Consider the following 11,745-nt stretch of genomic DNA (forward strand, 5'->3'; position numbering starts at 1 on the left):
ATCACCTGGAGGCTGCTTCATGCTTGGAAGAAGTAAAAATCGATTCTGTTTTCGTTAAAGTGATTTTTGGACACTGTCAAAAGCTCTCTCATCTCAGGGCATGGGGTGACAGAGAGGCTGCCAGTCTCAATTACATAAGCAAGCCAGCTAGGCAGCAGCAGGCCATCTTAGCAGGAGCAAGCCTGTTCTGGGCCCTTCCTGAGCCCCACCCCTAAAGATAGCCAAGACAGCCTCATCCCCTCCAGTCTTGGAGCTGACCCTCGACGGCCCTGGTGGGTGCTCACTCGCGAGGCTTTCCTTCGGCATGCTCCCCTTTTCCCCACGCTGAACCGGAGCCTCACCCACAGACTGACTGAGACAGTCTAGACCAACCATAATGCCAAGCAAAGTCCAAGAAAATTCAGAAGGGAAATCTGCTTTAAAAAGTCTACAATATACAGCACCTTCACAAACTAGCTTTGTTGGTCTTATTTAATATCTGGAGTCCTGTGTTATCCCTTTACTCTGTTAACTGAGATAATTGAGGATTTTATGTATAGCAGCAGTTATGAGCATCGAAATTAATCCTTTTGTGGCGCATGTAGAGCTCCATGGTCGAGGGGGCATAAGGGAAGCATGGGCTGGCCATGGGGGTCTTCCCCACCAGTGCAGGAGGCTACAAAGGTAAGCCATCCTCGAGCCTCAGCGGCAGTTGGGCCGTTATTGTTCTGTGTGCTTAAGGTATTTTGAGATATTAAATAAACAGAAATGATTGGTTCCAGGAGATCCCTCCCCAGAGGACACCTGAGTAACTCATCAGTGAGTCCTGGGAAAGTGGGCAGGGATGGGAACCTGAGCAAGGGAGCGTGAACTCCCTTGGCACATCGGTCCTCAGCCCAGCCCCATAACCTGTCAGTCAGCTCTCCTTTGTAAAGGAGCCGAAGACAGTTTCTCCCAAACTGAAACTGGAACTTGGGGGCAGGGTTAGGGCAGGGAGGGTCTGAATATGGGAAGAACAAAGTGTCCGCTGGGAGCTGTTGGAAGCAGCCGGACAGACCGTGGAATGTGGCACAATATTGGCCCTTGGTATTCCACAGCCACTTGGGGGCTCAAATGCCAGCGAGGAGTAAGAAAAAGAAGGGCTCTCTGGAATGGTTTAGGCCTACAACTAGCCAGTGAATATGTTCAGGACAGAAACCAGCCAGGGTTGAGTTGGGAAGACCTTCAAGCAAGGCAAGAAGACCACCTAGCTCTCAGGGAGAGGCCTCTTGCTTCCTGCCATCCCCTCCCCTCCTTCAGAAAGTAAATACAAGGCCAAGATTGTCTGTCCCCCGACACTGGACTCACCCCTTGACCTACAGGGTGGATGCTAAAGGAAATCAGTTGTCTCTCCAGCGACAGGAAAACAGTGGATTTTGCCAGGAATGCAGCCATTGATTTCCAAGACAGCATTTAAACTGGCCAGATGGAAATGTTTCATTTAGAAATTCCCTGTGTGCCTAGGACAGTGGCTGTAGTACTCACGGTGCTCGTGTCCCAGAGTGACATGACTAGCATAAACGGACCCCCTGAGGCCATAATATAAAAGAAGTAACCCTGGAGGTCTGCTTTCCACCCACGGCCCCGACGGTATGGGGACAAGCGGAGTGGTGAGTGAACAGGGAAGGGACGCTGGAGACAGCCAGACTGGCATTGGAAAATCAGCTCTGCCCCGATCAGCTGTATGACGACAGCAATCTACTTGACCTCTCTGAGCCTCACCTGCTGCATCTGCAAAGTTGGATGGCATTCTTCCTACCTTGCAGGGCTGCTGTAAAGACTCAAAGGGATAATATATGCAAAGTGCTTAGCACACCACTGACACAGAGTAGACACACATATGCTGTTATACTAATAATAAAAAGTAATAGGCAGGAGGCCCCTGAAGTTTCCATCGATCTCCTCTGAAATGATCCCATTTTAACTCTGACATCCATCCATCTGGCCTGTTTTCTCCCCACGGCAGTCCCGAGACATCCCTCTGGTGTCATGAGTGCCATCAAAGGGCACTTAAGGGCACGGGATAGTCACAGCCACGTCAGGAGCAGGGCCAGGGAAGTCCTGGCCATGGGGGAGGTCCCCTCCAGGGAAGCTAAAGGATGGTCAGGGTCAGCCTCGAAGGAGCAAGGTGGCTCCTTCTCCCAACATGGTGACCAGCTCCCAGGCCATTTAATCCTTAAATATCCCACTGTGCCAAGAGGCCCACATCTGCACCTACGTCAAGAGACAAGGTCAAACGACCGTTCTTACCCACTCCAGATGCGAGTGGCTGTTCGAAAAACTGTGTGTGTGTGGGAGAGAGAGGAAGGGGCAGGATGGGCTGTGTCAGACAGACAAGCGGCAAGGGGAATGCCCCCATCAAATGTGGCCTCCACAAATGGACAATGACACCCCTCGCTATCCCCCTCCCGGGTGGCACAATGACAAATGTAATCATTTTAAAAGGTCCCGTCACCTGCTCAGTCATTCCCAATAAGCACACACAGCACTATGGAAAAACCGACACCAGCGCCGCAGGGTGTCAGCCAGGAAAAAAAAATCGAATCACCAGGATGCCACCAACCAAATTGTCAAAGACCAAATAAAAAGCTTCATGAATTCTCCATCAGCAATATAATGCTTCCTGGCCTAAGCAAATACAGACCCAGCATATGAATTGTAAAGGGATTTTGCATTAGCCTCAATGACTTCCAACGGCCGAAGCAGAAACCCCTAAGAAATACATGTCTCCATAAAGCTGCCTCTGTTGGCTCTAACCCTGTTAGGGGGAAGACTGTAATCTCCTTCCTGAGCCCCTTCCTCTGATCGAAAGCTTCGCCTGCCAGCACCATAAATACATTTTTGGGACCTCAGCTAGAGAAGGGACCTCGGGGAGAAGGAAGGGACGGAGTCACCCGTGNCGGCCCAGGTAGGCCGGGTCATTCAATCATAGAGTCAGGCCGAGAAAGCAAGGCTACTCCTCCTTCAGTGAGAAAAAACCAAGTCGGGTGCCCCGCTCTGCAGAACACCCAAGTTTGGAATCACCTAGAGAGAGTCTGCTCCGACTGAACCCATGAGCATCTATGGCAGCAGAGAACAGAAGTAAAGCAAAAGAGAAAAAGATACGCTGCAGAGAAGAAATGCAGGAAGGGTCCAAAGAGAATGCTCTCGGTGTCTTCTGGTTAATGCAACCGTGTACGCTCCTTACCGCACTCGCCCAACTGCTCGGGCCCTTCTTCCTTCCCACCTGCTGCCCCGTTCGTTTTTCCACCCCCGTGGCAGCCCTTACAAACACAGATGCATATAAGAAAGCAGCCATTGCCACTCCCTCCACCCCACACACATACACAGAATGCACAGCTGAAAAGAGAAATAGTGGCTTAATTTTCCATGTTTTATAAAATGCATGCTCCCCCCTCCCCCAAAGAAAACTCAATTCAGAGCAAGGTCTCGCGCCCCAACAAATCACTCGCGCGCCTTCCTCTTTCTGATGAGGCAACTCCCCCGGCTCCTACGACTGGACACGTGACTCCATCCTCATCTGCCGGACCCTGCTACCCTCCACCGTTTCCCTCCCGTGTAACCTCCGCCCTTCCGGCCGCCGGCACCGACTTACCCCAGGGTGGTCATGGTGACGATGGTGTACCAAAAAGAGGCAGGGATGCTCGTGAACTTGCTGGCCGAGGAGCCCTTCTCGGCGTAAAACATCACAGTGGCAAAGATGATGATGGCCATGGTGAGGGAGAAGAGGAGAAAGCCGAGCTCGGAAGCACAGCTCTTGAGCGTGTAGCCCAGGATCCGCAAGCCCTGGGAGTGGCGCGAGAACTTGAAGATCCGGAAGACGCGGAAGACCCGCAGCGTGACGAAGGCGCCGGACACGTCCTCGTTGTTGGTCATGACCAGGCCGATGTAGTAGGGCATGATGGCCACCACGTCGATGATGCTCATCACGCTGCGGACGAAGCGGTAACGGCTGGGCGCCGCGAACAGCCGGAGGAGGTACTCCACGGTGAAGATCATGACGCAGGCCGTGTCCAGGCAGAAGAAGGCCACGGAGTAGCGCTCCCCGCACGGCAGCTCCTTGCTCCCGGGCACCGTGCCGCACGGCACCGTCTCCACCACGTTGGTGATGACCGACACGGCGATGAAGAAGCCAGTCACGTAGTAGAAGACCAAGGCCAGCGTGCTGGTGTGCGGGTTCTCGAAGGCCCGCCACATGGTCTGGCGGAAGCTGAGCGACGGCACGGACTCCTGGTTGTTCTCCGAGTCGTTGTCGTCCATGAGCCGCTCGGCGTTCTCCCGCTTGCGGTCCTTGTACTCCTCGTAGCAGCAGTCTCCGATGATCTCCGGCAGGATGCCGTAGAAGGCCAGCTCGTCGTCGTAGGCCGAGATGCACTCATAGCGCGGGTAGTGCAGCTTCCCCGTGCGGTAGAAGTTGAGGACGCACCGGAACACTTCGGGGTCCCGGTCGAAGAAGTACTCCTTGGTGTCCTCGTTGAAGAAGAACTCCTTCTCCGTGCTGCCCAGCAGCGTGTCTGGGTAGCGCTCCAGCGTGGTCCGCCAGGTCTGGAACCTCCGGCCGCTCACGTTGAGGACGATCAGCTCATCCTGCCGCTTGTTCTTGTCGGCGGGGGCAAGCGGCATGGGGCAGTTGGCCACCGGCATCCACCCGATGGCCGCCGCCCGCGCGAAGGGCAGCCAGGCTGCCACGCCCGCGGCCATGGTGACTCCAGCTCTTGGGCCGGCCGCTGCTCGGGGGCTTTGCACACCAGCTTGGAGTTAGTGCCGCGACCCCTGGGAGACAGGAGGAGAGAGCAGAGAACCGGGTGAGTCCGCGATTGCCTCCCGGGTGGGAAATGGGACACGGGGGAAGGGTCACTGCTGAGTGAGACAGCAGAAGTCTTGAAGGCAAGCGAACGAAACCAAAGTCATTACCCAAGAGAGGGGACTTGATTCTTTTTTCCTCCCCTCCTAGGGAGAGCGCCTAGCACAGGGCAGTGCAGCCGCGGGGGCTCACCAGATGTTGTTGACTGCCCGACAAATTGTCAAGTTCCAGGAAGGCTCAGGAGCATTTGGAGGGAAAGCCTCTTTAGTAGGAAGATCTGGGAAGACGTGGGTAATAATCAGCTCTGAAAGGTTATGGCGTTATTACGAATTTAAATTGGGAAAGGGTAAATGAGTTCTCATTAAACGAATTTAAAAGTGGGATAAACATGATAATTTTTATTTCACTCTTCACCCACCAGGGTAATCAGGAATGGGGGTGGGTGGGTGAGGAAGATCAGGGAAACACATTCTTTCTACGCCTCATTGGTGAGGTGGAGGCTGGGCCTGCCTGTGTCCGGAAAGTTCTCCAACATGGCAGGTGAAGACAGTAGGCCCAGAGCTTGGTACAGTTCTGTTCCCCAAGTCCCATAGAGAAGGCAGTCCCTGGTGGGATGCTAGTCTCTGGGGCACTTGGCAACCTAGCGTTCCAACATGCCCTCAGTGCCAGGATACAAAGATGTGGGAGAGGCTGTGAGGCCGGGCAGGTCTCCTTCCCCACGCCGTAAAGCGGCTCTTGGGCTCTTGGTTCACCTGCCTTCCATGCATTGTCCCTCTCCCTCCCAGAGGAAGCTGATCCACACTCTGCCATCTCCAGATTCCTCGCCTCCCGTCTCCATCTGCCCACCATCCATAGCTCCCTCGGGTTATGTAACAATACTCTCTCCCATGCCAGCCCCTTTCACCCGGCCCCACTCCTGCCCTGGAGGTTCCTGCAGCCCTGGGCCACCTTGTCCCTCTCCCACCAGTCTCTGAACTACACTGTGGACACACCTCCCCATCACCTGCATGGATCGGGGGGAAACAATGGCTCGGAGAATTATTTTTGGCTTTGAGAAACAGATTTACCTTCCCAAATCTGGCTTTTTAAGGATGATACTGAAATGACTCTGAATCCCCAAATGTGTTACCATCTGTGGGAAGACATGTGGTGACACAGAAACACACGTAACAGCACCAGGAAATTGTTTGGGGTTGACACACTCATTTTCACTAATCCTAAACTGGCACACGGGACCAATCCTCTCTCAGAATTATTTGGACCCTCTGGAGTTCAGTTGGCTTGACTCTGTTGAAATGAATGAGGCAGAGGTTTGTCTTGTAAATGGGGTTTGTCTTTATCTTTCCCTTTCAACCTGCTTCCTTCTCCTGACTCCCAACTCCTCTAGGCCCTCAGATCTCCACCTCCTCTCACTCTCTGAGCTGCCACTCGACTGGCCGCATCTCAATGCCTCCAATGATACACACACGAGGTCACACCGAGCCTACCTCTTTGCCCAAAGCTGCTCCTTTTGTTCAGCTGCTGCCCTAACCCCAGGCCTGTCCCTTTGGCCGTCTTTCTCCTTGTTTCACCCGAAGAGTTGCCAAATAATGAGACAACAGCTCTTAGTGCCCTCGTGAAGGCCCTCATCCCCTCAGGCCTCCTTCCCTTCCCACTGGCCTGCTTGTCTCTCTCGTCCCACCCCACCCCCAAATCTGTTTCTCCTGGTCCCCAGAAATCCATTCTGCTCAAGCCACGTTCTGGTGGGGCCGCATCCCACTGCCTACAAAATCACGTCCAGACTCTCTGGCCTGACATCCTAGTCTTGCCGCAAAGGCTGACCATTCGGGCCCGTGCCCCGTGCACCTGTCCTAGCCTCCAGCAACAAGAGCAGAGCGGCTCGTGTGCAGACCCTGTGCGGCTCTGCTTCTGGACACTCTCTTCCTGTGGGGAATATCCTTCCCCTTCAGCCCGCCTATTCGCCTCCCTGCTCCTCATCCTCCCTGTGATGGACCCTTCTCTCGCCACTCTGAAATTCTCTCCTTCTCTGGGCTCACAGCACTTCGTTTGCCCCTTGTCTCTAGCATCTCTCGCCCTCTGGGCACGTTCTACGTGTCTAATTAATACTCGTTGCAGACACACCATCTCTCCCCGGATCATCTCCTGTCACCCTCACAGCAACCTAGGAAGAATTCTGAGAGCCAGCAGTCTGCCAGGCGGAAAGGGACAGAATAGGGGGGTGCCTGGGTGGCACAACGGTTAAGCGTCTGCCTTCGGCTCAGGGCGTGATCCCAGCGTTATGGGATCGAGCCCCACATCAGGCTCCACCGCTGGGAGCCTGCTTCTTCCTCTCCCACTCCCCCTGCTTGTGCTCCCTCTCTCGCTGGCTGTCTCTATCTCTGTCGAATAAATAAATAAAATCTTTAGAAAAAGAAAAGAATAGGGATCCCACCTCAGGCAGCCTGACACCCCCCCTCACATGCCCTGGAGCCTAGGCTAGCTGCTTCTCTAGGTCTTCCTGTCTAGAGAGCAAGAGCAGCTGATGTTTACAGAGGGCTGGCTGGGTGCCAGGCACCATGCCACGTGCTTTCATGGACCATCTCAAACCCACCCCACTGACAACCCTAGGGGAGGGGAGTAGACACCACGGTCGTCCCCACGTCGCAGATACAGAAGAGGAATCACAGGGAGTTGGAATAACCGGCCAAAGGATGTGATAAGAAGGCAGAGAGATCCAAACCCAGGCAGTCTCGATGTGGAGTTCAAGGGCACGGCCGCGTTTTCCCCATCCCGTAGCAAGCTCCTTGAGGGTAAAGGGCATGACGTCTCCATTTTTACCCAACAGCCCAGGAGGCAGCTCAGCGTGCTGCATCCTGGAGGTTCTCAAACTGGGAACCCGCATTTTGTCGATGGCATTTGCATTCCGTCACTCTCACTCCATGCCTTGCTAAGGGGGGGTTTCAAGGGTAGACGTTCTCTCTCCTGACAGACAGTGAACTCTGCAGACGGATCAGAATCAAAAGAATCCAATCGAGGCACCTCTGACTCACTGTGCTCTCAGCCGGGTTTTCTCAAGGAGCCAATCTCTGCCTCAGTTTCCTCATCTGCATGCTAAGGAGACTATGCACAGGTGCCCCTGCTCCCTCATAAAGGGAGGTTGATTCAGATGCCGCAGAAGACAACAGGAATGACAATGACATTCCCTATAAATGCCATCACTCAGAGAAGAGAAAAACAGCACAAGGCTGACGAGCTCTTGATTATGGCAGAGGAACAGGGGGATTGCTCCCCCGCGGCATGCCACTGACGGATTTGAGAACACAGCCTGTGCATTTTATATCTTTTTCTAGAAAGGGACCCTGATGACTCCCATACTTCCTCTGGGCTATCACGAGCCACTGCAGTCCCTTCACACACTCTTGGCCGCGTTTTCTAAAGGAGCAAGGGAAGTTGGGCCAGCAAGCCTGCCACGTAAGCCTCAGTCACAGAGAATGCCAGTTCACGTTCAGGGAACATTTACTGCATGCTGACAATGCCCTGGGCCCTGTTTTAGGCACCCTGACAGCCACAATTTCATGTATCCTCACAGAAAATCCTAGGACATGGAAGTTTCGGGGAGGGAGCTGAGACTCAGAAACACCGCTTCAGAGTGGCCGAAGTCCGTGTGTGTAGGAGCTGACGATTTTCAAACAGACCATGGATGGAGTCACTACAAAACTGGCACTCCCGACCTAAGTGTGGGCAGATATGTTCCTCGTGGAGGAGAGCAGGACAGAGATGCCCCTCGCCCCGGCCCAGGCAGCAAGGAGCAGGAGGTCAGGAAGCCCTGTATTCCAGTTTCACTTCTCTCCTACCCTTGTGCAAGCAAGCCACCAATGCACTTGGGCCTCAGAATCCTCCTTTGTCCAGTGAGAGAACTGGACAAGAAGGTGACAAGGAGCCCTTCGGCTCAAGGAATCCTTGATTCTTCTAGGATCCGGAACATCAAGGCTGTAGCTCCTTGGCTCTCCCTGAGACCTCTTCGTAACTGTTGCCCATGCAAAGCAAGAAGGAGAACACCTGGGTTTGTTGCTGTGGGGACAGACTTTGCCTGAGCCTCATCTCGACAAGAGGCAGTTCTGGGAATTCCTGAGGAGGCTGGTGCCCAGAACGGGCTGCCCAACCTGCATCACTCAGAACTCGAGGCCATCCGAGGCTGGGTCCTCCCACAGAGCCCCTAGCCTCCTCCCTGGAGGGTAAGGGGGGCCGGGCTCCCAGACTCTGGGCCCTGGACCTCTGACCCTTTAACATCTTTGCTTTTCCCCAGAATGGAGCTCAGAGAGGCAGGACCTTGAGGGGGTTCAGGTGGCAAAGAGTAAGATAAGAGACTGTTGAGCCAGGAGGTACCCCATTAGCACCCTGCTTGGGCCACATATGCAGCTCTGCACCCTGCGAGGCCAGAGCCCTTCCCCTTCCATTCTCCCAGGGCTGCTCCACCCTGACTTCCAAGCCTCAGTGGCTGGTGTCTGCCCCTGCCAAGCGGCGTCCCACCCTCTTACCCTTTCCACCTCAGGCCAATCTCCTCTTCTCAAGGGCAATAAGTATTTCACATACTGCTTTCAGATGAATAATTGAGAGTTAGGGAAGGAAAAACAACCCCTCTCTATCTATCATAAAAGCTTCTAGTCCCAAGGCCCAACCAATCCAGGCCAATCTTCCCAAAGAAGGCCAAGCAAAAGCCAGGCTGTCTCCAGAGGCTTAAGCCCTGTTCCCCGGGTAAAAGGTACCCCCAAAGGAGACATTACCCCATTGCTACTTTCTCTGTGTGTATGTGTGTGTGTAAGGGGGGTGGTGGGGTTTGGGAAGGGGAGGAAAAGTTTCCCACCAGACCACCAGGCCCAAGGCCATAAGGCCTTCACAGAAGCCTGCAGGCGTGACCCAGCTTAAGCAGGCCTTCTCCACGGTGCTCCCTGCAGGGCTCGCCCCCCGACAGGGGCCAGCACCTCATGGAGCAGACCTGGCTATGAATTTCTGCAACAGGCACAAGAGTGCGGCCCCATTTCCAGCCAATGGCACTGCACACGCCTCAAATGCCAAGGTTTTACTAGGACGTGGACGCCTTACAAATGAAAAATCTGAAGCTATTTTTGCTTTTGGCAGAAGAGTTTGACAGTGGGAAAGATGGGGGGTGGGGGGGCTGGGGAAGAGCCATTTAAAACAGGTGAGGGCTAAAATGACAAAGGCAAAAAATCCAAGAAGAGGGGAATATATGTTCTCCTGCTGTAAAAAAGTCAGCCCTATGAAACAGTTCATGTTTTGGAGGGAGAGGGCCCAAAGTGGGCAAAGTGGCCAGACAGCTTGTCCTGGGGACCGACACCTAACCTAAGCCCAGGCACAGGGCAGCAAAGCTTTGCGTCGTCACCAAGGTCTGCCCTTCAGTGACCTCGGCAGAGTGCTGGGTGTGAAGAGTCTGGAAACTTTTACCTTCCACAATTTTATATCACGGCGCTTAGCCCAGAACGGGGCCAGTCTCGGGAAGGAGGGTCCTGACGATCCAGGGGGACTTCTCCTCTGCCCATATGGTTTAGGTGGACGGCCATGAAACCAACAGGGTGCCAGGCTGGGGGGATCCTTGGGGTACAGGCCTGGGACATACATACAGCTCCTCTTCTCCCACAGTGCCACTCCTAGGCTGGCCAGGGCACTTTCCTGAACTCTCTTTTTCTCCAGCCTCCTCAACAGTAAAAGGGAACAAGCTACTAATTTTTCTTCCTCTGGGGGTCCCTTGTGTACTCGCATTTTGTTGCCTTCAAGTAGTGACACAGAAAAATAAACACATCAATTCCCATCTGTGTGCCAACATGTCCTCACGGGGAAATGTATACACGCTTTGCATTGAATTCCTGCACGCCCTTTCTACAGACATGAAATATCCAGGTTTCCTTGAAGTAACGGTAAATACGGCATACATTTAACCATCACATACATTCATGCAAAATACCAACATGCACCACAGAGGAACCCCAGCCCAGTCTTACGAACAGGATCATAAGAAAGTTCTGACAACCTCTCTTCAGAAATACAACGGAGCCTTCTCCTTGCTATAAGAGTCCAGGTCCGGAAACTCAGCCTGTTGCTGATACATCAGGCTGCCCGGGATAAAAGCAGAACCTCTTGGACTGGATTCAAATGTCAACGCTAAGCAAGTGCAGGAATTTAGTTGATTCCAGGTAACTTCTCTGCCCTGTCCCTTCTGCGCCCCATCCCCGGTGTAGACACCTCGCCAAAGTGAGTCTTTCGAACCCCCTCCCCCGGGTCGCACTGGCCCTGGGTGTCGCTTGGAGACCTTTCCCAGAGCTCTCAGGGTGGAAGCGGCGTAGGGCAAGACCAGATGTGCGGCCCCCAGCCTCTGGTAGGCACACCGCCGGCTCGCCGGGCTGGAGAACTTTGCGAAGCGCCCCAAACTGCTCCCTGCTTCTACCCTCAGCCATTTCTCTAGTCCTCCCTTCCCAAGGATCAGGGGAAACCGAGCAAGCCGTCGCCACCTGCCGCCGGATCCCGGGGCGCTGCCTGTGGCACCCCGAGGGAAGGCAGGCCAATGGAAAGAGGGCAGAGGTTCACACCCCCACCCCCAAGCCTCACGTCGCCGAGCTGCCCGGAGGTGGCTGCACAGCCAGCCGGAGGGAACCGACGCCCCCGGGCCGGCTGCCTGCTCCCCCGCGGCGCCGGCCCCACCCCCAATCCTTCCGGCGCCCCAGCGCCCACCCACCCAGGCGCAGGAGTGGGAGGGTGCCGCGTGGGCAGCTGGAGCAACAGGCGTGGGAGCAGCGCTCCTTACACTTCCTGGCTCCAGAAGGCTCGGTCGGGTCCCTCTTACCTTCGGCGAAGCGAGCCCCGGGCCCCGCGCCCCGCGCCCGCGCGCGCGAGGAAGCTGCGGCCGGGAGCCGGGGCCGCGGAGGCGCCGG

The 11,745-nt window shown here is 54.8% G+C and overlaps 1 protein-coding gene across 4 annotated transcripts in view; it reads right to left on the reverse strand.

Moving 5' to 3' along the window:
• The window catches only part of KCND3 (potassium voltage-gated channel subfamily D member 3), a 226,941-nt gene that overhangs the window by 204,535 nt on the left and 10,661 nt on the right, over positions 1-11,745 (reverse strand). For 3 of the 4 annotated variants that reach the window (XR_004623354.1, XM_034654086.1, XM_034654084.1), the window contains exons 1-2: positions 11,658-11,743; positions 3,614-4,791 (exon numbers count right to left, since the gene is read on the reverse strand). Coding sequence is in view for 3 of the 4 variants with exons in the window: in XM_034654086.1 (XP_034509977.1) it covers positions 3,614-4,719 (1,106 nt within the window). In the remaining variant the exon portion in view is untranslated. Of the gene's footprint in view, positions 1-3,613; positions 4,792-11,657; positions 11,744-11,745 lie in introns of those variants that run through there. The other variant, XM_034654085.1, reaches the window with a different exon arrangement.

Source organism: Ailuropoda melanoleuca, chromosome 2, assembly GCF_002007445.2.
Source record: "Ailuropoda melanoleuca isolate Jingjing chromosome 2, ASM200744v2, whole genome shotgun sequence".
Taxonomy (NCBI): domain Eukaryota; kingdom Metazoa; phylum Chordata; class Mammalia; order Carnivora; family Ursidae; genus Ailuropoda; species Ailuropoda melanoleuca.